The sequence below is a fragment of the Eretmochelys imbricata genome, chromosome 10, assembly GCF_965152235.1.
Source record: "Eretmochelys imbricata isolate rEreImb1 chromosome 10, rEreImb1.hap1, whole genome shotgun sequence".
NCBI classification, from domain to species: domain Eukaryota; kingdom Metazoa; phylum Chordata; order Testudines; family Cheloniidae; genus Eretmochelys; species Eretmochelys imbricata.
In genome coordinates, this window is record NC_135581.1 from 85274575 (window position 1) to 85302303 (window position 27729).

At 45.0% G+C, this 27729-nt stretch overlaps 1 protein-coding gene across 1 annotated transcript in view; it reads left to right on the forward strand.

Moving 5' to 3' along the window:
- Positions 1–27729, forward strand: part of IQGAP1 (IQ motif containing GTPase activating protein 1) — a 183118-nt gene that overhangs the window by 55791 nt on the left and 99598 nt on the right. Inside the window, exons 5-14 of the mRNA XM_077829238.1 lie at positions 1538–1614; positions 5004–5071; positions 5720–5833; positions 6200–6378; positions 7658–7748; positions 8163–8326; positions 15089–15173; positions 16216–16379; positions 21412–21572; positions 22172–22296. Coding sequence (XP_077685364.1) covers positions 1538–1614; positions 5004–5071; positions 5720–5833; positions 6200–6378; positions 7658–7748; positions 8163–8326; positions 15089–15173; positions 16216–16379; positions 21412–21572; positions 22172–22296 — 1228 coding nt within the window. The remainder of the gene's footprint in view (positions 1–1537; positions 1615–5003; positions 5072–5719; positions 5834–6199; positions 6379–7657; positions 7749–8162; positions 8327–15088; positions 15174–16215; positions 16380–21411; positions 21573–22171; positions 22297–27729) is intronic.

Here is a 27729-nt window from a genome sequence, read left to right on the forward strand (position 1 = left end):
GGTGGAATTCTATGACCTGTGTTATACAAGCGGTCAGACTAAATGATCACCATGGTCCCTTCTGGCCTTAAAATCTATAAATCTTTGGGAACATTGTACTGAAAGTCAAACCATGAGCGTAGATTTATACGCAAAACAACTTTTCCTCATGCTTTTATTACATGTAACAGGAACAGTCCATGTGTTTAATCACACAAGGGTCACTATTGTATACCTCAACCTGCTGTCTGCATTTAAAAAAAATACTCACTTGAAAATGTTAATTTTAGAATTTTGTCAAAATTTTCCACCCAGCTCTCTCCTGACTTATCAGCTGTGCTATGCATGAACTCCTGGTGATCTAGAGGAGCAGATTGAGCAGCAGGAAGTATAGGAATGGGCTCTGGGGGAGAGATGGTGCTCTGGGTGAAAAGAGAGAGAATGTGGGGGACAGCTGGAGAGAAAGGGACTTGGGTCAGGCAAGAGGGCTTGAGTAAGGCATTGAGGAAATGGAGGGAATATATCAGCAATATGTTGACTACTTGTGGAATACTGTGTCCAGTTGTGGTGCCCACAATTCAAGAAGAATGCTGATAAATTGGAGAGTGTTGAGAGAAGACCCACAAGAATGATTAAAGGATTAGAAAACATGCCTTATAATGATAGATTCAAGGTGCTCAGTCTGTTTAGCTTAATAAAATAAATAGAAGGCTGAGGAGTGATTTGATTTACAGTCTATAAGTATCCACAGGGAGAACAAGTATTTAATAATCTCTTATCTGGCAGAGAAAGGTCTAACATTCAATGGCTGGAAGTTGAATCTAGATAAATTCAGACTACAAATAAGGCATAATTTTTTTTTAACAGCAAGAGTAATTAGCCATTGGAACAATTTGCCAGGGGTCATGATGGTTTCTCCATTACTGACCATTTTAAATCAAGATTGGGTGTGCTCATAGGAGGTCAGACTGTCATAGTGGTCTATTCTGGCCTTAAAATCTATGTAGTGACATCTTCCACATTAACCCTTTAAGGGGCCTGACTTTCAAAAGAGCTCTGGATCCGAGAATGTGATAATAGAAACCGCTGGGGATGAACAATTAAAAATATGGCCCCCAAAGTTTGTTGAAAAATATGGCCTCGGGTGCCTTGCAGTACAACACTATCTTTACCACTCTCCTTAGGCCACTCACACATAGTCCCCTTCTGCCCATCCAGTCCAAACAAAATCCTCTTCCCCAACCCCTCATGTAAATATCCCTGCTCATCTCTTGGCTCCCTCAGCATCTCCAACCCATTTCCCCAGATACACCAATGTGGGGTGGTCATGTAAAAGGGGCATGGGGTTGAGCAGGGGTGTGGATGTGAGAGTACATGTAGTTGGAAGTGGGGAACAGGTTTCATGGTAGACGCATGGGAGAAATGTGGAGCTCTGTTGTGCTCCATGAATTACCTATCTCATAACTGGGCTGGAGCAGTTTTAGGATTGTCAGAATCCTTCCTACTTGGATGGCTAGAGTGGGGTATTATTCTGATGGTTAACTTTGTTTATATTCAGATTTTCTACCCAGAAACTACTGACATCTATGATCGGAAGAACATGCCACGCTGCATCTATTGTATCCATGCACTCAGGTAATGTGTGTTAGGCAGGAGGCTGAATTGTGAGTGAATGAATTGTGAATGTATGAAGGCTACCTAGAAATCTGAAGTCTGTGGGAGTGCGAATGCATTCTGATTCAGAGTTGGTGGGGGTGAATGTACTGTGGGCTTAAAGGAAGGTCTGCAGCTTCCAGGAGTGGCATCTATGAAATTATGAATGCATTGATGTTTCCAGGGATAAGTGCTATGCATGTTTAAGAGTCAGTGAGATCACCAGCCATTGGAGGCAGCATATATATCTTAGGATTCCCAAGCCTTAGAGATGGGGTGTGTACAGCTGTGAATCTCCTTCCTTGGGGATTGTGTGTTTACGTGCATATTTTGTGAATCATGGTTTCCAGAGGCAAGCAGTGTACTCAGAGCTTTCTGAAGATGTGTGCAGTATAGAGTGCCCTACCCCAGGGAGGCATATGTAGTAGGTTCCACTTAATAGCGACCTGGATATAAACAACTTACAGTTAATAGCAACGTTTTGCTGGGAACCAATCCCACCCCATTGACTTTCATATTAATGGGATCCGGATATTGGCAACAGCATGCCGCTTATTCACAAGGTCTTTTGGAAGAAAAGTTCTACTTGTAGGCAGGTTTGTGGGGCTGCAGCCCCAGAAAGAAGCACTAGAATGTGCTGAGCACCCCTGCAGGCAGGTCTGTGGGACTACAGCAAGAGAAGAAAGTGCTGGGACCTGTCTTCCCTGGCTGCAGCCCCACAAACCTGCCTGTGGCCAGTACTTAGCCTGTCCCAGTGCTTCTTTCTGGGGTTGCAGCCATGGAAGCCTGCCTGCACAGGAGGTAGGGGGCTGGGAGGGGAGAGGAGACTGTCATCAAAGCAATAGTGGAGGGTGGGGAGGAGGCAGCAGTCTGGAAAACCTGCCTTTGCACAGGCTCTGCACAGGAGGTAAGAGGCTGTGGGTGGGAAGGAGAGGGGAGGGAAGGCTGTGGGCAGAGCAGTAGCTGGAGTGAGAGGAGCAATAGTCCCGATGCTGGAACTGCATGGTACCTCTCCCTGTGCTCCTCTGGGAGACTCCTGGGAGACTCTGCATACGGAAGGAATTGCTGTGATGTGTGGAGAATGCAGGGAAAGGTATCATGCAGCTCTGTGGGCCCTCAGAGCCCCCACTCCCCTTGGAAAGTCCTGGCATCCAGACTGCAGCCCCCATCCCTGCTGCTGTCCTGCCCGCAGCCAGGTTTGCAAGGCTGCAGCCAGGGAAGTGAAGTTCTGGCACTTCCTTCTCTGGCTGCCGTCTCACAAACCTACCTTCCACTTATTAGCAGCTGCTGGATAATAGCAACTTTTTGTTGGCTACTAAGGGGTTGCTCAATAAGTGGAATCTACAGTATTTGTGTGTCCATAAAAGGCAATCGAGATAGTATTATATTATGTATTGTCCTGCCACCAGATCAGGAATGGACACTAATAACAACTGGTCATGAGGATGAAATCCCAAACATAGTGTGAAGCGCTGTCCTGGGTGTGCTTTAAAGGGTTGCTCTTCCCACCCCCACCCTCACTTTGGCCACACTTGCATAGCTTGTCACGCTAATAAAATCTCACTGAATTGAAAATTTTAAAGGGTCTGAACATACTGTGGGTGTTCAGAAGCATGAGTATGCACATGCCCTCTCTCTCATATGATGTATGTTTACTTCTATAATGGTTCTAGATTTTCACTGTTGTGTGCACTGTCTGAATCTATATCTAGAGCTGCAGTGTGAGAGGCAGAAGGGAAAGTGACAACACTAATTTTCACCTACTAATGAACTATGAATTTCCGTTTATGTCTGAAGAGAATAGGTTCAGGCTTGTTTGTTCAGCTGAGCAGCAGGTAGAGAGTAAGGTGAGGTTGGCCTTTTGTGTGCAGCATGTTTATTTTTAGGATAAATCAGGGAGGCTTTTGGGGGCTTTGTGAAAAGCCATGTAAAGCTTTAAAATCCTTTCAGAGGCTCCGGGGGATAATCTCTCACCTCTCGAGGTAACTAAAAGATCCATCTGGCTGTGCTAGCTACTTCTGTCTTTGCCTCATTAGTGTGTGTTGAAGTGGATAGTTTTGCTGCCGCTTCATGCTCCAGAGAGACAGAGCATTGCATTGCAGTGACTTAGTCCTTCCTGATTAAACCAGTTTGGATGCAGGTTTCCAATCTGATGGCAGACAAATATTTAGTGGGCTTCACATGAAGAATGCTCCTTAAGACATTTCTGTGTATAGAGCACTGAGCCATATCAGTTTTGGTCTCCATCTTATGCTTACTCAGTTTTAGTCCTCAAGAAGGAGCTTGTTCTTTTGCTTCTGATCCTTTGGCAGGGTGAAATCTGAGGATGAAACATCCAAATAGATTGCAAATAGCTGAACATCAACAGAAGTTTCAAGCTGTTGTAGAATCAGATTCTTCGTAGAAGTGAACCTGCTTTCAACTCAGTTCCCAACATTTAGTATAACTTGTGGTCAGGAACACTTGGCATTGTGTGATGGCCAATTATGGAACTGTGTAGCGTATGCTCCTTTGACCAGTATGAAAGGAATTTGGGTCATTGTTAGTGGTGAAGTTGCTCCTTACTGGCAGCTTCACGATAGCTGCTGCAGTTATTCTTTGAGTAGTTGGACTCAGCTGGCAGATGTTCACATCTCCTTGTCAGTCTGGTCCTCTTTGCCAGTGATGTGTAAATCAGAATCCAGATATTCAGAATGAGTCAGGTTTTTGCTGAAATATAAATAATGGGCAACATAGAGGTCTCCAAGAGTAAAGACTTGTCTATGCGGGGACACTCAGGAAAGTTAATTTGAATTAACTGAAAGTGTGAATTTAAAATGGATAAGTTAAATTGCATTAAACCCTGGTGTTGACGCTTATATTCAGAATTAGAGTGGCCTTAATTAAATTTAGCTTACTTCACTTTGCAATCTCAGCCCTATAGGCACCAGCACACCTTGCAGTTACCTAGTGCAGTAAGGAATATACAAATGTTCTTTACCACCCTAGGTAGCTGCATGGTGTGTTTGTGCCTATAGGGTTTAGCTCTGTGCTGATAACCAACAGAATAAAGCAAATCTTTGGTAGGAAGTTACCCAGATGTGCAACCAGATGTCTGCTGATCAGAAGGGAACTTTTAAATCCAGAGCTCCTAAACCATATGGATCTTTCTTTCTGGGGAGGGGCTTATTGTTTTTTCATGGTGACATTCCTTCATACACAAACGCTTCACTGGGAGAATCAATCACCATCACAATTGAAAAGGCAGGTTTTAACCATCTAGAAGTCTTTCCACTTAGCCTAATGTCTATATCTCCCTTAATTTACTTGTGAGTGGGGTAAAGACCACAAGGAGTAATTAGTGCTAATTATTCCTGCATTATGTTTCCTAGTCTGTACCTGTTTAAACTGGGACTGGCCCCTCAGATTCAGGATTTATATGGAAAGGTGGACTTCACAGGTATGGAGATTTCTTGCTTTTCTGAGATTTAGATGTTTATGAATTTGCATGCCCTGTTTACTCACTCCAGTAGATGCTGTACATAATGGACGAAAGGGGATTAATGCCCAAAGGCAGCCAGGGCTGTAACTGCATTTGTGTTTAATGGGTGCGGGATTCTTCCCATACAAGTTGGGGAAGGAGACTTTTAGGAGGAAGTTTTATTCTGAATTCTTTAGTTACTGGCTCTGTTAACAGTAGTATGTCTCCACTGTCTCTCCCTCCCCTTCCCTTGGCTTTAGTCTTTTTCCTTCCAGTGCACCAGCTGCAGAAGAAAACAAACTTTTGTAGGATGTTGTATATGTACTTTCCTTGCCCTGCTGGCAGCCATACTTTGAGACGTGCAAGAATCACACAATCTGTTTCAAACCTGTGTCATTAAGAGCACAAAACTATGTAGTGAGACAGATTCTATGAGGCCCTCCCATTTGAATGATTGGAACAAATATAGGAGAGTTTTGTCTCTTCTCAGACTGCATGCACAAAGTATTTGTGAAAGGGCAATTTACAATCTATTGTAGCTGTTCCAATTTTTCTGCAGCAATAGCTGGTCTTAGGGCTGATTCTGAATGTTCTGCCTACATTACATCTTTTTCCTCTGTGTTTCAGAGGAGGAGATCAGTAACATGAGGAGTGAGCTGGAGAAGTATGGAATTCAGATGCCTGCCTTCAGCAAGATTGGAGGAATTTTAGCTAATGAACTCTCTGTGGATGAAGCAGCATGTAAGAGGAAATGGATTTTCATCCTCTGTGACCGTTTAAATTGCCAGATTGGATAGAAAGTGCATGTTATAATCTAGCTCTAATAGTCCCTATTGTTTAAGTCAACACAGGCCTTTTATGGCCAAGATATTTTTGTTAGAAAATCTGAATTTGATTTGGTCAAAATCAAACGGCGATATCAGGAAGTAAGGTACTACCTGTGTCAAAAATACAAAGTCTTACTTACAGTTTATATACTGATAATTCTTGCAACAATGTCAAAGACCTAGTCAGCTGTTTTCTTCTTTCCCAGATAAGCGTTTAATTTATTACAGGGCAGAGCAGTCATCTTTGCAGTTAACAGGGAACCTGTGATTTGTTTTTCAGTGCATGCTGCTGTTATTGCCATTAATGAAGCAATTGACCGCCAAGTTCCGTCTGACACTCTGATGGCAATGAAAAACTCCAATGCCATGTTGGTGAATCTTGATGAACTCCTGGCATCAATCTATCAGGACACATTGTACCGGGCAAAGAAGGACAAGATGGAGAATGCCAAAAACAGGGTAAAAATCAATGTTCCTGTCTAGTTACGAATTCATGTTCATTGTGTCGAGTTCATGATGTCACCAGAGGAGATTGCCCATAGAATCCAGTGAAAACATGTTGTTCAGTCTTTTGTGTAAGATGTTAGGCCAGATTTATCCTTAGTGAAATTCCACTGTAGTCTCCAGGGATTCATTTGTTGTATTATGAGATGGAAGAAAGCAGACATTATAGTGTTACATCTGATTTGTAATGGAATTTCTTACACACAGATTCCCAAGGAATATGCATGGTGGAAGAACATAGAGGAGATGTCTTATTCTAGACATCAGTAAAGCCTGTCCTATTTTTATAGAATTTTTGAGTCTTTCTAATGTATATATGAAACAAACCCACCATCCCACGAAGTTTGAACTAGTTCTAGAATTTCACCTAGACTAAACTTGCTTAGTGAATCTGCAAGTCTACCTAGGCTGTGAGTAATCCTACTGTATGGAGGCTGATATTTACAAGCACTACACATCCAAGTCTAAACACTGTGGTCCCAAAAGCTTGTGAGCATATGGTATGTTACTTTGTAAATTAATCTGTTTACAGAATTCTACCCAAACTATCTGTCTGCTGCTCTCTGCCACAGGGATAGGCAAATTAGCAATACTTAGATATGTGGCCTGTTCTGGAATATCATATCCATTTATTTGGTTTGGAACATTTCCAGTTTGAGAACCTGTATGTGTCTGCCTAACTGGATCTACTGCATCATATGTCCTGGAATTCCTTCTGTGTGCCCACACAGAGCTGTTAAATGAAATCATCCCGTCTTATGTATTGTGTGTCCTTCTCTGTTTGCCGGAGATCTATACTCTGTGTGTATGGGCGCGCCTAGGGATATTCACTTCTAGGATTCCCTTTTATGTGTGTGTAGTTGTTGCTGACCTGTTGTGCAGTGGGTTAGAACTTCATGTGGGTGTACTTTAGAATCACAGAAGAATCTTAGTAGGTTAGGGTTGGAAGGGACCTCAGGAGGTCATCTAGTCCAACCCCCTGCTTGAAGCAGGACCAGTCCCCAATTTTTACCCCAGATCCCTAAATGGCCCCCTAAAGGATTGAACTCACAACGCTCGGTTTAGCAGGCCAATGCTCAAACCACTGAGCTATTCTTCCGCGCCCCCACCCCCATTGGTGAACATTAGTTATGTTCACTGCCCTTTCTGTTGGAGGACTGTAAGAGGCCTGTAAACAACACACCACAAAGTCTGCTCTAGAGTTGCATTGATGATAATTTTGTTTCATTGTCAGACTGCCTCTGAGAATTCAGAGAGAGAGAGGGATGTGTACGAAGAGCTGCTGACTCAAGCTGAAATTCAGGGCAATGTCAACAAAGTCAATAGTAAGTTTCCCACTGAACTAATAGGCCTGGATAAAGAGTATTCAGACTTGTGTGGCTCCTTTACTCCTCCTTCCATCCCTGCACTTTGAACTAAGTGAGTAGCTCTCCTTGCTATATTTGTTCATAGTATTTCTCAATTTTGAATTCATCCTGCCCCTTGTCCCACCCCTGGCCCCTTAAAGAAGTGAAGGGTCCCCATTAAACTCTGTGCCCTGAGTATTACATACCATTTTCATCTCTTTTCTCTTGTTAAAGTCCTCCTGAGTGATTCTGGAGTCTGACCTGGAGACTTCCAGGCCTAAACCATCAGTTAGTAGTGTTCAGGAAGAGATGCCTTCTGAGGCCTCTGCTATAGAAGCCTAATGATCACTACATTCAGCTTTTGACCCTTACTTTACTTTGCTCTCTCCCTAGCACATTCAGCCCTATCAAAGGTAGATCTGGCTTTGGAACAGGGAGATGCATTAGCATTATTTGAAGTTTTGACATCACCAGCCCTGGGGCTTCGAGGATTACAGCGAGAAAATTGTGACTGGTATCTCAAGCAGCTCTTGAGTGACAGACAGCAGAAACAGGAGGTATGGAAAAGCATATGTAATCACTGTGAAAGTATTTATAATACCACAAACCATCACACATTAATTATATGGGATGATCACAGAACTCCCATATGAGAGTTAATGTTACTTTGGAAAACTTTAACTTTGTTGAGTTTTTTGTATTTAAAAAGTAAACTTAATATTCCAATAGCATACCACATGTGCAAGAAACACTGTGATTGTGTACGTATAATGGAATACTTGATGGTGTGGTGTAAAGGCTTTATCAGTGTGAGTTTGAAACGGCGGCATTACTCAGGAATGATAAATGTCACAACTTAAAGGCTGATATTTTAGGGTCTTGAAGGGTTGGGAGTGAATCCTAGGGACCCACTACAATATTGGGAAACTCTTCTATACAGTAATTTAAAGTTTGCAGATTTCAAAATAATCATATTTTTGCATATGGAAAAGCAGTGCCTAGTCCAAGACTGAATCTTGCTCATTCTGGACCTTGGACAGGTGTGATTGAGGGGGAGAGTCCACCTTTGGGAATATGGAAAGGAAGTATTTTTGTGACAGGTTTGAAGCTGCACAGGGTCTGGAACATTAGTATAGTGAAGAGTGCATGATAAATATTTCACTTAGCTGTCACCACAGCATAGGAGAAGAGTGCATATAAAGTATGTGTATATAACTATAATAATATGAATGTAAAATATAAATAAATACATAATGCATATATGTATGTATATAATGTTTTATGCCCTCTTACTTTACTATGTTCAGTGCGCAAGTACTTTATTGTAAATATTTGATACAGATAAGCATATGATATTTTTCCTTATAGATAATCTTTCTGTAGTTAAGGTTGAAGTTATCTTCTTATTTTAAGCCTAACCTTCAGTGAATTTTGCATGTATATTGTATATGAATGCTGTTTATAGAATGCATTAGTGTAGATTTCTAAACTTAGTAGGGCCTCAAAGTATATTAGTTTATGTAATATTTGTATGCATATTATTACAGAGAACTGCAATGGTGGAGGGGATGATTATTACTACTGTATATTTTTAATAATTTGTCTTTTACAAGGTCTAACGTGATAAAGAAGTAGGATACCAAGTACATTCAGAGCCAGGAATAAAGGCAACAATTCAGTTTATACAACCTGAGAATAAAGCTCTGACATTTTTGAAGTCCGTGAGCCCACAAACATTAAGAAGATAAAGATCGTTATTACATTGCATAATTTTGGTTGAATCCATTGGCAACCCTCCTAAAATTGTTGAACTGTCATAGGTCTTATGGAGGGTCAACATGTTTTCTTCTTGAAGATTGATTTATTCATAATGCTCTTCACTATAGCATTTGATGTCTCATAGACATTAACCTATCCTCTGCCCTTAGGAGGTAGGAAAGTATTATCCCAATTTTACAGATTAAGCACTGGGTGATTTCTTGTAGGCATCCCAGCAGAAGTAGATTTTGAGGAGGGATTTGAAGGAGGACAGGGTAGTAACCTTTCAGATCTGCTCATTGAGAGCATGGAATTCCATGCATAAAGGGGCATTATGAAAGAAAAAGCAAATATGTTTCTGGAAAGAGGAGACAAGTGGGTGATCAAGACTGCCACCATTGGTGGAGTGGAGGGGGAGGAGTGGTGTTTTAAGAATGTGTGTCTTTGTGAGGGTGAGAGGTGTTTTCCCCCAGGATAGTCTGTTCTTTTCCACTTGTCCCTTCCATATGGCGCTCTTGTGGTTCAGGCTGTAGTGTCATGGAGAAGGCAGCTGGTTGCACAGGATTGTGCTCTAGATCCCAGGGGACTGTTGCTAGCTTTAATTCCAAAAAAGGGTTTACCATCCACAGCTGCTGCTGTTGGTGTTTTGGACTAACAGACCTGGATGGGCAGAGGGCTTATTGACCTGTGAAAGGAGACTCTGCCTTGGCAGAGTTTGTTGTTCAGGGTTTCCAGGAGATTCATAAATTTTGGGAAGCTATTCAACACTAGAAAGAACCTCTTAGTGAAGTAAGTAGAGACTTCTTTGCAGATATTGAAGGAAACTGAGGTTATGTCTACACTGCAGAGACTATACTAGCCTAGCTATGTCAGAATAGCTATGCTGGCACAACCCCATAATGTAGATGCAGCTACATTGATGGAATAGGTTTCTCCATTGGTGTAGGAACATAACCTTCCTGAACAACACTAGCTACATTGATGGAAGCATTCTTCCGTCGACATAGCTCCACCTACACTGGGATTAGGTTGTCTTAGCTGTCTTGGTCAGGGGTGCATTTTTTTCTCACCCCTGACCGACATAGTTATGTCGACCTAACTTTTAAGTGTAGACCAAGCCTGAGACTGCTCCATGTTCTTTCTGTCCGATGTCTATCTCACAGATCTCTTGTCCTGAGGAAGGAAAGGAAATACTTCTTGTCACAGAGTGGGCTTGCCTTCTAAGGCAGTGGGACTACCTGTTCCTAATGATCTGCCTGCTCACATGATGGGTTTTGAGGCTTTCTATAATAGAGAAGAGCCTGCTTAACTTGGTAGGGGAAGAGACCTGCAAGAGAACTAGGATCAGGGAGAGACATGTAGAAGAGTTTTCCTGCTCCTGACAATAGAGCCAGATGGAGGCAGAGAGTGCTAGGAGGCTCTCTGAAGTGGGCCAAAGGAAAACAGAGAGAGAGAGAGACACATGCACAAACACAAGGAGCCAAGGAAGGGGCTGTGGAAAAGGCCTACAGGCAGGTGGAGGTAAAAACTGGTTGAGGGAGTTGAAGCAAGGGGTCTGAGAAGGTGAACCTCTGCTGCTTGTACAGTGTGTCTGAGCTGGAATTCAGAGTAGAAGGAGGGCTGAACCCCTACAGGCTTATTGAGGAAGGTGATGTGAAATCTTTCTCCCCCCAACATAAGGAGTGGAAGAATTTTTGAGCCTGGAGTTGGGTTGATGATCCAGCCTGAGATTGTTGAATGATTATTTAGGACTCTTTGTTTACTGTGGGAAAAGGGAATGGGTTTATGATTTGGCCAGAGGCCAGTAAGAAGCACTGGAGTTGGCCTAGCCAAGAGTGGGAGATTGAAATGCCTTCAGCCAGAAGAGGGGAAACTGAGGTTCAGAGCACTAGGTACAAAGGTAATCGTGTCACATGCATTTTCACAAGCCAGCATTCAGATGGATGACTAGCTTCATGAGTGCCCAGTAATTCCCAATTTGAGATATCTGACAGTGATATTGAAAGGTCTTTAGCCTTTGCAGCAAGCTCCAAGTAATATAGAATTGTTCTTCAAGTATGTGTCAGTTTGGATCCCACTCTAAGGTACATGTGTGCATGTGAGATCAGAATCTTTTAATAGCACTGTTGGGCTGTGCCTGCGCAATGTATGTCCTTGTGCCTCTGCACCCGAGGGATAAAGGGCAGAGCAGCCATAGGTGTTCCTCAGCGCTCTCACTGCTGGTGGACGCAAGATGGAACAAGTGGTGTCTTCATGCTACCCCTTAGCTGAATCTTTTTCTTGCAGATTAATTAGTTAGATAGGGTTAATTCCCTTTACGTTTCCTCCTTTTTTATTTAATTGTGTTATAAACCCAAACAGATTTAAATTTAAATTTTCCTTGGCACCCCTATCTGGGCCAAAAATGGTGGATTCAAAGCCCTTGGGCTTCAAAGCATAGCCATCCTGCAACAGACTTATGCCATTCGCAGATGGCCACGGCCACTGTCTTTTTTTTTTTGGTCTCAGTGAGAGCCATGTGCTAGATAGTTGCTTGGTTTGCCATTTCTTTTCTATTGGAACACTCATCTGAAGTTATATCCCTTGGAACAACCAATGAGAGAGAGTATAGATCCTGAAGAGCGAGGATTGACTTCATAGATGGATCTAGTCTCTTCTAGGTCCCAGTCAGCCAATGCCTCTGCTGGCTGGCACACAGGGCCTACTGTGTTGGTACCTGCAAAAATTGCACAGCACCATCAGGAAAGGATTCAGGACCATCAAAGACCATTTCGGTATGGACTCCCACCTCAGCACTGAAAACTGGTATGGCTTCCTTGTTGAGGCAAGGGAGATCTGAAGACTGGAATAGACATAGTTTCCTGCATTGATTCCCCCTCTTCCCATAGAGACTCAACCCTGCATGCTTCTTGACCACGTCAGCTTGCATGTGTATGACAACGCTAGCCAGATTTCACTTGTGTCCATTACAGGACTGGCTAAGATCAGTGTATCATCTCACCATCAAATGATCATGTGAGTTGTGGTCCCAGCTCACATTCTGTAGCTGCTGAACTGGTGGTCAGACCCCAAGAATATTTGGAAAAGGGTACATTTCTCTATACTTCCCCCTACAAAGACACTGATCAGAGATGCATCAGGCACAGGTTGGGGCACACACCTGGACCACTTCCAGATACAAGGAACTTGAAACCCAAAAGACATGACTCTGAACATCAGTATTCTAGAATTATGAGCAATCAGACTAATTTACATGTCATTCCAACCTGTTCCATGTTCCACTGTGCAGATTTTCACAGACAACACATTTGCAAATGTTTTATATAAACAAGGAAGCACCTGCTCATCACCTCATGTCAGGAGGCTATCAAGATATGGACATTATGTCAAAATAGGGTAACTCCAATACACTTCATCTCCAGGAGCCTCAACAGTTTAGCAGACTTCCTAAGCAGACAATCCATCATTAGCCACAAGTTGTCTCTGAAGAGCTCCATCATTACATCAGTATTTCACCAAAAGGAAAATCCTGTTATTGACTTGTTTACCTCCAGAGATGACAAAGTGTCCAGTTGTTTGATTCGAGGGGCATGAACCCAGCTTCCTTCTATGAGGCCTTTCTCATATTGCAGAAGTGAGGTCTCATGTATGCATTTCCATGGATTCCATTGATTCTCAGGGTGATAAGCGAAAATAGGCAGGAGGCAGTCATGCTAATCCTGAAGCTCCATATTGGCTGAGGCAGTTCTGATTAACAGATCTCAGGATGTCTATTTAGCCTCCTGTAACACTTCCAGACTCTCCAGATATCAAGGTCAAATTCATCTAGACAGTTGCCACATCTGAGAGTCTGGCTGTTGGCAAGTTGAGTGCTACTGACAGAGATACCTCTGTACAAGTACAAGAGACCCTACTCATCTCATGGTGTCTAGATTTTTAAAGGGATGACTACATACTTACCTATATGTTAGAGAATCCCATGTAATGTGGGATCTTAATGTTATCCTTACAAACCTCTTGGAAAGAGATCCCCTTTTAATCTCTCTTGGAGTGCTTTTTACACCATGTTATTTTGAAGACTGCCTTTTTGATTAGGAGAATTCAGTCCCATCGTGCAAGTTTGGGAATTTAGCATCCTAGAAGTAAATGCAAAGAATCATCCCACAGCTCATCTTGCTTTTTCTGAAGAAGGGCAGCAATTTCTACCCTGTGGACCTGACTGCGGTTACTGGCTCATAGAGATGCTTCCCAAATACGGGAGCCTCTGAGTTATGCTATGGGAACAATACTACCAATCTTGTTTTTTGCCCTTTGGACTAGAATTTTTGCTGAATCATCCAAGCAGATCTGCCCAACCAAGGAGCGCATGTGTTCTCTTGTCAGGCTGATGTCTAATCTGTGATGTCACTTTGGTTGGTGATCTGCATCAGTATTGAACACTGCAGTTCTTAAGGTTCATAATGGACTTTCCTAACTATTAACTTCTCTCCAGCTGACAGTTGGAATACAGAGGAGCCCCACCAGAAATGAGAGTATTTGGAGATTAGGGGAAATGAATAACCATCAGTAGAAATGATTGACTTTCATCCATGGCTAATAACATTGCCTTTAGGAGCTGGAAAAAACCTTGAGAGCTTAGAGTTTCAGCTGTCTTGTACTAAGAAGTTGAGCTTTGGTGGCCGGTCACTATTGGAGACAGGATACTAGACTAGATGGACCATGGGTCTGATCCAGACCCAGAAATGAGAATCACACAAGATGATATAATTAGGTGACCGTATATCCCGTTTTGGGTGGAACAGTCCCCTTTTTAAGCCCTCTTCCAAGCGTCATGATTTTTTTTTGCAAGACTGGGCATTTGTCCCATTTGCATTTGCCAGCTGATCATCAGTTGGCAAGAACAAACACGACAAATATCCAGTTTTACTAAAAAAGTGGAGCATGCCCCCCTAGTGGGGAGTGGAGGAATGTTTGGTGAGGGGAGGAAGCATCAAAGCCAGTCCCACGGAGCTTGGGTAAGCAGTGACACACACGTGGGATGGAGGGAACCCTAAGGCCAGCTCCGCACTGGGAAAGGGGCTCAAGTAAGCCCCATGTGGTGCCTGTTTTCCCTTTGGGAAATATAGTCACCCTATATATAATCAAAGAAGGAGAACTATTTTTGAAAGCTTCTGTCTGGCATGTATTCCCATTTTTGCAAATGGGGAATCTGAGAAATTAAAGGACTTGTATAAGGCTTCACAGCAAGTTAATGGCAAAGATCCATATGGAGACTTACCTGACTCTTAGCCCCATGCTCAATTTTCTAGAGCTGCTTTGCACCTACAGTCTCATAGAAGGCATCAGACTTAAGCCAACCTTGTCTCTTTCACCACATGCACTGTAAATATCTGGTTTGTTGTTTCTCTCTCCTACATCTATTGAATTCTGACGGTTTGCAGAGGGTTGTACATAAGTAAAATTTCACAGGGAGAAGCTGCTGTTTGTGTTGTTGTGTTTGAATAAAGTCACAAGAGGGTCAACATTTTTTTTTTCCTTGTGTGTGATTTATTTTTCTACAGACTGGCCTGGCAGGCCCCCTGCAGAAGGAGGAGTTACAGCCTGGAGTGGACGCTGCTAACAGTGCAGCACAACAGTACCAGCGAAGTAAGGAGCCTTTCAGCAGAGATTATAGCTGAGGAATTGGTGGAGGTGATCGGAGGGTTGAGGCAATGTATCATTTATACCCTTGTTGGAACACCAACATCAGCTCTTGTTTCGGAGTAACAGCCGTGTTAGTCTGTATTCGCAAAAAGAAAAGGAGTACTTGTGGCACCTTAGAGACTAACCAATTGGTTAGTCTCTAAGGTGCCACAAGTACTCCTTTTCTATCAGCTCTTGTGATTCTTTGTGACTTCCCTATAAACACCTCAGGGCTAGTGAGAAGCTTGCAGAAAGCCAGCATCTGTGATTCTTTTTAGTCTCCCCAGAATAGCGCTTATAACCCACGTTATAATATAGGTTATTCTTTAACCTATACATCTTTAAAATACACTTAGGAAACTTGTGTCCACTGTAAGTGACTTCTGTACTTGAAAGCTTATACCTATCTCTGGGTCCTGGGTGTGTGAAGGAAATCCTATTAGCTTATTGGGGCAGAGTCTGAGGTTACCTGGTGATCCTCATTGTGGATGCAATTCTGCTCATATTGAGGCAAAAATTATGGTCTTCCTGCAATTCTGGCCACTTTCTAGTATCAGATTAGGAGACAGTTAATTGCAGGTTTAAACCCTAATTCTGTAACTACTTAATTTGCACTTGCTAAAGAGATGTTGCCCTTCTGAAAATTTACTCTGAAACTAGGTTAGTTTATTTTATTTTCCTGATACAAAGGCTGTTGCTGGAATTGACTGATATAAAATGATTTAAAATTACCTTAGAATAATGGATTTCAAGGCCAGAAGAGACCACTGAGATCAGTCTGACCTCCTGCATAACGTAGGCCAGATAATTTCACCCAGTAATTCACACAGTGGAGTGAATGTCTTCTTCCCATCTCGCTTTGATTTCCTCATGGGTGGTATTTCACCTAGGGTGCCCATAGAGCAAAAGTCTTTTCCACACTGGGTGGGTAGAAATACTCTTATAACAGAGGTACAAGCTTTCTGCCCTTCTAATGTCTTGTGACCTCTTTCCCTTTAATCTCCAGGACTGGGAGCAGTGGCAAGGATTAATTCTGCAATCCAAATAGGTATTGCAGAGAAGACTATGGAAGAACTTTTGAATCCAGAGGCTCAGTTACCACAGGTTTATCCATTTGCAGCAGATCTTTACCAGAGGGAGCTGGCCACTCTGCAGCAACAGAGCCCTGATGTAAGTAATAGGTTCTTTCCTGTTCTTGGAAAACAATCTGACGATTCCCAGCAGTATACATCATGCTTAGCTCTTAATTCCACACCTTCTCCAGAATGTAGCTGTTTTGGGAATTCTTGAAAATATGTTGCAGTTCAAAGTTTGTGTAATTTACTATTTAATTGACGAATTAAACAATAATAAATTACCAGGATCACCCAAGAGTTCTGAAGGAATTCAGATATGAAATTGCAGACCTACTAACTGTGGTATGTATTCTAACTCTTAAGTCAGCTGCTGTACTAGGTGACTGGAGGATAGCTAATGTGATGCCAGTTTTTAAAACAGGCTTCGGAGGCAATCCTGGCAGTCACAGGTCAGTAAGACTAACTTCAGTATCAGACAAATTGGTTGAAATTACAGGAAAGAACAGAATTATCAGACACATCGATGAACACGATATGTTGGGGAAGATTCAACATTACTTTTTTAAAGGGAAATCATGCCTCCCTGATCTATTAGCATTCTTTGAAGGGGTTAACAAACATGTGGACAAGAGTGATCCAGTATACTTGAAGTTTCAGAAAGCCGTTGATGTGAACCCTTGCCAAAGGCTCTTAAGCGAAGTAAGCAGTCATGAGATGAGAGGGAAAGACTTCTCATGGATTAGTAACTGGTTAAAACACATGAAACAAAGGGTAAGAATAAATGGTCAGTTTTCAGACTGGAGAGAGGTAAATACTGGGGCCTCCCAAGGATCTGTAGTGGGACCAGTGCTGTTCAACTTACTCATAACTGATCTGGAAAAAGGGGTAAACAGTGAGGTGCCAAAGTTTTACAAATGATACAAAATTACTCAGTATAGTTAAGTCCAAAACTGACTGTAAGGGATCTCCCAAAACTGGGTGACTGGGCAACAAAATGGCAGATGAAATTCAGTGTTGATAAATGCTAAGTAATGCACATTGGAAAACATAATCCCAACTATACATGTGAAATGATGGGGGTCTAAACTGGTTGTTACTGCTCAAGAAAGAGATCTTGAAGTCACTGTGGATAGTTCTCTGAAAACATCTGTTCTTCTTCGAGTAATGGTCCCTATATGGATTCCAAAGATGGGTGTGCACATGTGCCATGTGCTGGAGCTGGAACAGTTTTGTAGTAGTGTCCATTGATCCACACATGCGTCATCCACGTGTTCGCATCTGAGGCTGTGTGGGTCAACACCGCTCCAGTTCCCTCTTACCGCTGCATTGTACCGTTGGCTCCACCCCAGCAGACCCATCTTCCAAATCTGGGTGCTTCTCAGAGCCGGATCCCTCCTTTTCACCTACTCAATCTTGCAGCCCGAATCCTAGGGGCTGACCACCCTATCCTCCAGTATATGACCCTACCGCTGAGCTATGGTCCAGATATCCCCGGGGCCCATATGCTTGGCCCTGCTGGCCTCCTTGGGATCTGTACCAGGACCACAGGGTTTTACCATGGCATCTTACCAGCTGTTGCCTGCCCACTCCATGCCATCCTCTGTTTACAACAAACCAGAGAAAGACATAGTGCCGCTAGGACCACAAGTCCCTCCTGGAGCCTCATCATCACTGGATGAGGTCCTGATCCCACCTTCCCTCTCTGCTCCAGATGACCAGAAACAATACCAAGACCTGCTTCAGCAAGTGGCTGCAGCCTTCAGCCTCACAGTGGAGCAGGTCAAGGACCCACAAAACCAGCTCCTGGATATTCTGCAACTGCCAGGACCCTCCCTGACTGCACTCCCCATCCATGAGGCCATCCTGCAACCAGTGCAGTTGGTCAGGCATACACCAGCTTCCTGTGCCCCTACTCCTATGCATGCAGAGAGGTCACACTTTGTCCCATCTCAGGGCACGGACTTCCTTTTCACCCACTCACCCCCCAACTTGCTGGTACTTCAAGTGGCACCCAAACGCATTTGCCAACATCATCTCAAGTCGACTCCTCTGGACAGGGTGGCAAAAAAGCTGGACCTTTTGGTAGAAAAGTCTACTGTTCTATGGGACTCCAATTCCATATCGCCAACTACCAGGCCCTGTTGGCAAAATACTACTTTCTCACTTACTCCAGGTTCTGGAAGTCTTCTTGTTTGTCTGGCAGTAGAAGAGCCTGAAGACTTCCAGACGCTGCTGGATGAAAGGAAACTGATCAACAAGGTGAATCTCCAGGCAGCCATGAATGCCTCCGACACCATACCACACTTGCTGGCGACCGGCGTTCTACTCCAATGAGACTCCTGGGTCCAATTCATAGAATCATAGAATATCAGGGTTGGAAAGGACCTCAGGAGGTCATCTAGTCCAACCCTCTTCTCAAAGTAGGACCAATCCCCAATTTTTGCCCCAGATCCCTAAATGGCCCCCTCAAGGATTGAACTCACAACCCTGGGTTTAGCAGGCCAATGCTCAAACCACTGAGCTATCCCTCTCCCAATTTGTCTGGGTTCCCTAAGAAGGTCCATACCACTCTTGAGGACCTCCCCTTTGACAACCAAAAACTTTTTGATGACAGAACAGATGAATCCCTCCAGTCCCTCAAGGATTCTTGCTCCGAATGCTACACACTCCCATATCCTCGCCTTCTGGAGTCACAGCTCACTCCACGGGGGCGCACGTTGCCACATTGGCCTGCCTAAAGGATGTACCCTGGCAGGACATTTGCCGGCCGGCCACGTGGCACTCTGTCCAGATCTTTTACTGCTCACTATGCCAGGGCCCCAGCAGTGGAACTGTCCTACAGACTAACTTCTTCTGAGTCCGCGCACCCACTTCCATTGCTTGCTAACCGCCCACATTTGGAATCCATATAGGGACCATCACTCAAAGAAGAAGCGGAAGTTACTTACCTATAACTGGAGGTCCTTTGAGACTTGGATTCCAATACCTGCGCTCCATCCCCTCTGCTGTAGACATTGCTTAGTGGTAAGAGGGATATGGGAGATGCACCCACCCTGCCTCTTATAGCCTCAGATGCGAACAAGCGGACGATGCATGTGCGTGTCAAAGGATGCTACTACAAAACTGTTCTGGCATCCAAGTTTAGAATCCAAATAGGGACTGCACATCAAAGAACCTGCAATTACAGGAAAGTAACCTTCTACTCAATGTGCAGCAGCAATCAAAAAGGTAACCAAATATTAGGAACCATTAGGAAAGGTATAGATAATATGAGAGTAAATATAATGCCACTATATAAATTCATGGTACACCGATACCTCAAACAGTGCATGCAGTTCTGGTGGCCTCATCTAAAAAAGATGTATTAGAAATGGAAAATGTACAGAGAAGGGCAACAAAAATGATTAGGGGTATGGAACAGCTTCCATGTGAGGAGAGATTAAAAAGACTGGGACTGTTCAACTTTGAAAAGAGACAACAAAGAGGACGTATGATAGAAGTCTATAAAATTATGAATGGTGTGGTGACAGTGAATAAGGAAGTGTTATTTACCTCTTCAGATAACACACGCACCACGGGTCACCCGGTGAAATTAATAGGCAGCAGGTTCAAAACAAACAAAAGGAAGTACTATTTCACACAAAGCACAGTCAACCTGTGGAACTTATTGCCAGGGGATGTTGTGAAGGCTAACAGTATAACTGGGTTCAAGAAAGAATTAGAAAAATTTATGGAGGATAGGTCCATCATTGGCTATTAGCTAAGATGGTTAGGGACACAAACCCTGAGTGTCCCTAAGCCTCTGACTGCCAGATGCTGGGATTGGATGACAGGAGATGGATCACTTGGTGATTGCCTGGTTCTGTTCATTCCTTTTGAAGCATCTGGCATTGGCCACTGTCAGAAGACAGGATACTAGGCTAGATGGACCATTGATATGACCCAATATGATTGTTCTTATGTTTTTAATCTGTAAATCAGGGATATATTCCCTGAGCTGCATGGAGCTGTGTGACAGATTTATGTTACCAATCTGCCTGGGGCGTTAGGTGATCAGGCTGAGGCTGCAGGGTCTTTAAGGAAGGAGGTGAAGGAGCACACCAAGTGACTAAGTTTTAAAGTTTTATTAATAAAATAACAGCGGTGAGTGTGGGGTGCTCCCCATGTCACTCAGAGAAAGGAAGAAAGCTTTAGTGCCCATGCCCTAACCCACTTTCATACTCACGCACAACCCAAGGCTGACCAAGCTTGGGTATAACGTAACAAGAAGAGGGGGAAGGGTGGATGAGAGTTCTGTCCTGTGCACAGGTCGTTCAGGGTCCGCTGTTGATCTCAGATTTGCTTCAGCTCTCAGGAGGGTTTTAAGTCCTGGGGTTTTTTGGGGGTATCTCGTTCAGGGACCTCTGTCCCTTGTGCTCTTCGTACCAGTCCAAACTGGCCTTCCGTGGCTTCCTTAGCATTCCCAAAACACTCTGGCTTCAGGGACGTGAAAGCTGTTGTTTTTCCCCCTCGCTGGTCTTTACTGTCTCACTAGTTTTTGCAGACCCTGCAGTTCTGTTCAGCTGAATTCTTCTTTTTTACGGGCTGGTCGGGGTTGGAATTTAGGCCCCTGTCTTTCTTGGCAAGGAGCCAAGAGTTGGTTGTGTGCTGTGGCCTTGGGCTGGAGTCAGCGTCTTATCTTCAGACCTAGCTGGAGCGTTGAGTTAACCCATTCTTCTCCCTTCCTTCCCCTTCGGCCTCTTGCAACCTGCAAAGGAAGTTTTTTACTCCACACTTACACCTTTAACCCTTCCCAAAATGCCTTGCGATGTCTGCCACAGCATTAGCAACATACAATGCTGATTTGCCTCCTCAGGGGACCCCCTGAGGGAGGGGGCATTGGGTTGTGACAACTGTGGATTCTAATTGTTTACATCACTTGCTCTGCCTGCTTGGTTTCACTTGTGATACTCTTACTCTTCCTTGCACCACATACTTTTCCCTGTAGTTTACGATTGCTGTTGTCTCCTCGTCTTCCTCGTTTACTCACTCACTGCAGTTACTGTAACTACTGCCACATTCTGTCCACCTCACAGGGCATAAATTTGTGAAGGATGTGTGATCCTCATTGTCCTCTTTGCATGCAGGGTAACCTCACCCACCCAGAGCTGTCAGTTGCAGTGGAGATGCTGTCATCTGTGGCTCTGATTAACAGGGCTTTGGATTCAGGGGATGTGAACACAATTTGGAAACAGCTGAGCAGTCCAGTCACAGGGCTCACTAACATTGAAGATGAGAACTCTCAGAGGTGGGTACATGTGACAAATGGATGTGGCCTCTCTCAGTGCCCCCAGTATTCCCTATTATTATTATTTTTTTATTCTCCTGACGTTTCATTTTTTTCTTTTACCCTTTAATGTTATCTTTCCAAATTGTTAATCATCACATTTAGTCGCTGATGCCTCTTGTGCCTGGTCCCACGAGCTTGCTCTCTTGCACACTGTCTCTTATGCCACCCCTTCATATTAGTCCTGCTCATGTACAGTCTCTTGAAGTCTCTTCCCAGACTTCACATTAGTGCTGTATTCAGGTTCTTGTATGCTGTTGCTGATGCCACCCCACCCCCCTTCACATGAAATCCACGCTCAGTCTTTACGATGGTCTTGGACTCACTGTCTTGCATGCTGTCTCTGTGGCACCCTGCCAGTTGCATTGATCTGGGCTCTTGTAAGCTGCCTTTGGTATGTCTCCCCCTTCCCTTTTTGCATTTGTTCCAGGTTCATCCTGCATGCTGTCTCTGTCGCCACTTCCCTTGCATGTTAGTTCCGCACACTGTCATTGGGCTCACGTGCTAAATTGCCGCCTTAGGCCCACATGATGTCTTATTGTTTCTGTTGTGTATGGCAGATACATCGATGATTTGATGAAGCTGAAAGCTCAGGCACATACAGAAGGGAATGAGTTTATCACATGGAATGATATCCAGTCATGTGTGGACCGTGTGAACATAGTGGTGCATGAGGAGCACGAGAGTAAGTGCTTGCACTTCATTCCTACTAGAGTGACCTGGATTCTAAGAAATGCCAAAACCAAATTCACATTCACTGGGATGGGGGTAGCACTGTTAACAAGGAGATAGCTGAAGGTCTAGCTGGCACATGGTGAGAGACCTTGGCAGCTGGTGTCTTTCTAGCATTAGGAGATGCCTATATGGTGTACATAAAAAGAGCTCATTTTATCTGTGAGTAAATTCAGTGCTCTGTGATGATGAAATGTTAGCAGCAGCACTGCTGACGAAGAGAGCAAGTATAGGCATTTCCATATACCATAGTGTCAAATGCAACATCTTTACCTAGATAGACAACGTCCTGGGACCAGACTCTGCAATGTGATGGGCTGTGAGCATAGGTTTACCTTTCAGTCTCTGATCCAGTCTTGTTGTAGGCCTGTTCAATCTGTCTTTACTTCTTGGTGCAAGCACTAGACTTGCTAAATAGGTTCTCATGTTCTTAGGAAAAGTGACAGGGGGCAGAGGGAAGCAGAAATGCATTGAAGCGTAAGTTCCCACTCTGGTAATTCTTTGTTAATAGCACTAGTTAGAGCCAGTCAGACTGTCAAAACGGACTCATTTACATCTCTGTTGAAGACATTCAGTCCTGACTTGCAGCCTGTGACGGGGCATGCGTACCTCACACTGGGCCTGAAGGGATTAAACTCACACTATGGGTGGAGGAAGTCCCGCCCCTCAGACTGTAGGCGGCATGCTCCAAATGATATGCTAGTATAAAAGGGAGCAGCCTGACTCAGTCTGGGCTGGCTGCCGGAGAGGAAAGACCTTTGGTGGAGGCTTCCCCTGAAGAGCTATCACATCCCTTCCCTGTGTGAGCCGGAGATCTGTGGCCATCGAAGTCCAAGGGAGTTATCTGCCCAGAGGAGCCCAGAGACCCCGATGCCCCATGGACAGCAGCTTCAGGAAGTGCAGTAGGAAGTGACCCAGGGAGGGTGAGAGAGAGTGGTATCTCCCACCTGTGTGAGGTCAGCATCTTTTGGTGGGATTCCCCGCTGACCTAGTGGTGGCCCACTCCGCCCTGTTAGGGTCCTGGGTCAGGGTCCGGTGGAGCTGGGTCACTGGTAGGAGTATAGGCACAGATGTGGTGTAGTGAATGCTGTGCTGTAGATTGATACTTTAGACACACATTTTCAAAAATATTCACTGATGGGCGAGTTGGTACCCATTTTGAGAGAGACAGGACCTGATTTGCAAGGGATTAAGCACACCCACTGTTATCAACTAAAGTTCTAAATTTTGCATGCTTAACACCTCTGAAAATTAGGCCTGAGATGTCTAAAGTTGGGCAACCAGTTATTTTTCAAGTGCTTGCTTGTGTCCATTCCATGTCAGGTATGTGTGCTCACCACATGCACTGGTGCCAGAAGTTTTCCCCCAGTGGTATCTGTAGGGCTGGCTCTGGCGCCCTCTGCAGCAGCGCGCGTATGCACCAGCATAAGAGGCGCCGCCCCCTCCCCCTTTCAGTTCCTTATTACCACCAGTGATGGTGCTGGAACGTCTCCTTGCTTCAGCAAGCAATCATACCAGCGATTCTTCTAACTGTTTAGTGTATATAGTTAGAATATTTGTAGTTTTGGTGGTTAGTTAGTTAAAGCACTACTTAATTGTAGTGAGGCAGTACCCTACGGACTTTACCCACGGATGGGGCATGCCTCGATCCTCAAGCCTTGTGACCGATATAAGAAGCCCATGCCAATTAGTGACCCCCATCAAAGCTGTTTGAAGTTCTTAAGGGTGTCCCACGTACGCCACTAGTAGCATATCTCCAAGAGCTTCAAACTGCGTACAAAGGAGTAGGACATTAGACTCAGGGCTCTCCTCATGGAGTCAGCCCTCGCTGCGGCCTCCAAGCCAGCCCATTCCGACTTGGCATTGGTGAGAAGCGCCCCTCTGGCGCCGGCCTCCTCCTGGCACTGGTCTCCATCCCTGGTGCCATCCAAGAGGCATAAGCATGGGAGAGGCTGCTCCCCGGTGTCTTGCAAGGGGAAAGTTATAGGTGAACAAGAACTTGCGAGAGATGCCTTGTCTTTCCCAGAGCATGGCCAGGCAGCAGACTCACTAGATAAGCTTGCAAGCCCACTTCAGGATCTGCCTCTTGCCCTGTGTAGTGGCAGGGGCGCCTGTAACCTCACAGTGCCCACTACACTTAAGGCCTTTCAAGTGGCCAAGGACATTCTGATAGATCCACATGCAGAAAAGTCCCGGGAACTCCTGCCCCCAATGGCAATCCCGGCTAGGAGCTAGCCTGCATTGGGATCTGTGAGCAATCCCCATCTCTGTTTCACCACTCCCCGGCACCATCCCGGTCACCAGGTTAATGAGGTGATCCTCAGAGCCATGTTACCAGCCAGTGGAGTCTTGTGGCCGTTCCATGAGTTCCAGGCACCGGTCCCCGGGATCCTCGACAACGGTTCTTGAACACCTGGCACCACTCACCGGATTGTCACCACCGACCCCTTGAGGTGCAAGCCCGGTCCCAGGACACCCGGCATCAGTTTCCAGACTGTCACCACTGCTCTCCACCCCAGTGCCGATCCCCAGAACTCCAGCGCCAGTCCCCGAGAACTCGATGGCGATCCCTGGAACCTCAATGCCAGTCAACAGATCCTAGGTGCTGGTCTTGCAATCCCAGTCACCAGAGCCTCAGTACCGATCCGCGGACTCAGATTGCTGATCCCCAGATTAACGCTGCTGGTCACCCAACCACTGTTGCTGGTTCCCAGCCTCCTGACACTGCTCTACAGAAAGCTGGCACCGTTCTCCGCAGGTAGTGAAGCTGTGGCTCTGCACTGGTCACCAGGAGAGGACCCTTCCTCCTCGGACTCTGAGGGTGAGGAAGTTGTGGTACCCAGAAACCGGGGGTACCCTGCAGTGCCAGCGGGAGTTCAAGGGGGCCCACCAGCAGGTGCATGGCTTCAAGGACAGTGGGCAGTTCTCTGGCAGTTCTGGAACCCATGGAGGTTTCCCTCTGCCCCAGAATCCCACGTGCAGTGCTCAGTCTCTGGGGCTTCAGAGAGACACTCAGCCACTATATCCTGCCTGCCACCTATCTCAGACAAGGGATCGCTCCCAAGATCCTCAGCCACCCCAGGACAAGGCCCACCCAGCACGGGACATGGATACGGTTCCTCCCCCAGCCCTGGCTTCTTCCTTCTCATCACCTGATGAGGCAGTAGCAGGGCTGTCACATGCAGTGCCACATGATGACTTTATGGCTCACCAAGAGTTTCTTAAGCATGTGGCAGCAAACCTCGGCCTTGAAGCTGAGGAGTTGATGGAGCCCTCCAACACCTTGTTTGACATTTTGGCCGCAGCAACCCCAGCGAGGGTTAGAATCATAGAATATCAGGGTTGGAAGGGACCTCAGGAGGTAATCTAGTCCAACGCCCTGCTCAAAGCAGGAACAATACCCAATTAAATCATCCCAGCCAGGGCTTTGTCAAGCCTGACCTTAAAAACCTCTAAGGAAGGAGATTCCACCACCTCCCTAGGTAACACATTCCAGTGCTTCACCACCCTCCTAGTGAAAAAGTTTTCCTTAATATCCAACCTAAACCTCCCCCACTGCAACTTGAGACCATTACTCCTTGTTCTGTCATCTGCTACCACTGAGAACAGGCTAGATCCATCCTCTTTGGAACCCCCTTTCAGGTAGTTGAAAGCAGCTATCAAATCCCCCCTCATTCTTCTCTTCCGCAGACTAAACAATCCCAGTTCCCGCAGCTGCTCCTCATAAGTCATGTGTTCCAGTCCCCTAATCATTTTTGTTGCCCTCTGCTGAACGTTTTTCAATTTTTCCACATCCTTCTTGTAGTGTGGGGCCCAAAACTGGACACAGTACTCCAGATGAGGCCTCACCAATGTCGAATAGAGGGGAACTAATCACATCCCTCAATCTGCTGGCAATGCCCCTACTTATACATCCCAAAATGCCATTGGCCGCCTTGGCAACAAGGGCACACTGTTGACTCATATCCAGCTTCTCATCCACTGTAACCCCTAGGTCCTTTTCTGCAGAACTGCTGCCTAGCTATTCGGTCCCTCGTCTGTAGCGGTGCATGGGATTCTTCCATCCTAAGTGCAGGACTCTGCACTTGTCCTTGTTGAACCTCATCATATTTCTTTTGGCCCAATCCTCCAATTTGTCTAGATCCCTCTGTATCCTATCCCTACCCTCCAGCGTATCTACCACTCCTCCCAGTTTAGTGTCCTCTGCAAACTAGCTGAGGGTGCAATCCACGCCATCCTCCAGATCATTAATGAAGATACTGAACAAAACTGGCCCGAGGACCGACACTTGGGGCACTCCACTTGATACCGGCTGCCAACTGGACATGGAGCCATTGATCACTACCCATTGAGCGTGACAATCTAGCCAGCTTTCTATCCACCTTATAGTCCATTCCTCCAGCCCATACGTCTTTAACTTGCTGGCAAGAATACTGAGAGAGACCGTGTCAGAAGCTTTGCTAAAGTCAAGGAACAACACGTCCACTGCTTTCCCCTCATCCACAGAGCCAGTTATCTCATCATAGAAGGCAATTAGATTAGTCAGGCATGACTTGCCCTTGGTGAATCCATGCTGACTGTTCCTGATCACTTTCCTCTCCTCTGAGTGCTTCAGAATTGATTCCTTGAGGTCCTGCTCCATGATTTTTCCAGGGACTGAGGCGAGGCTGACTGGCCTGTAGTTCCCAGGATCCTCCTCCTTCCCTTTTTTAAAGATGGGGACTACATTAGCCTGTTTCCAATCGTCCGGGACCTTCCCTGATCACCATGAGTTTTCAAAGATAATGGCCAATGGCTCTGCAATCACATCTGCCAACTCCTTTAGCACTCTCGGATGCAGCGCATCCGGCCCCATGGACTTGTTTGTCCAGCTTTTCTAAATAGTCCCAAACCACTTCTTTTTCCACAGAGGGCTGGTCACCTCCTTCCCATGCTGTGCTGTCCAGTGTAGTAGTCTGGGAGCTGACCTTGTTCGTGAAGACACAGGCAAAAAAGCATTGAGTACATTAGCTTTTTCCACATCCTCTGTCACTAGGTTGCCTCCCTCATTCAGTAAGGGGCTCACACTTTCCTTGACTTTCTTCTTGTTGCTAACATACCTGAAGAATCCCTTCTTGTTACTCTTAACATCTCTTGCTAGCTGCAACTCCAAGTGTGATTTGGCCTTCCTGATTTCATTCCTGCATGCCTGAGCAATATTTTTATACTCTTCCCTGGTCATTTGTCCAATCTTCCACTTCTTGTAAGCTTCTTTTTTCTGTTTAAGATCAGCAAGGATTTCACTGTTAAGCCAAGCTGGTCGCCTGCCATATTTACTGTTCTTTCTACACATCGGGATGGTTTGTCCCTGTAATCTCAATAAGGATTCTTTAAAATACAGCCAGCT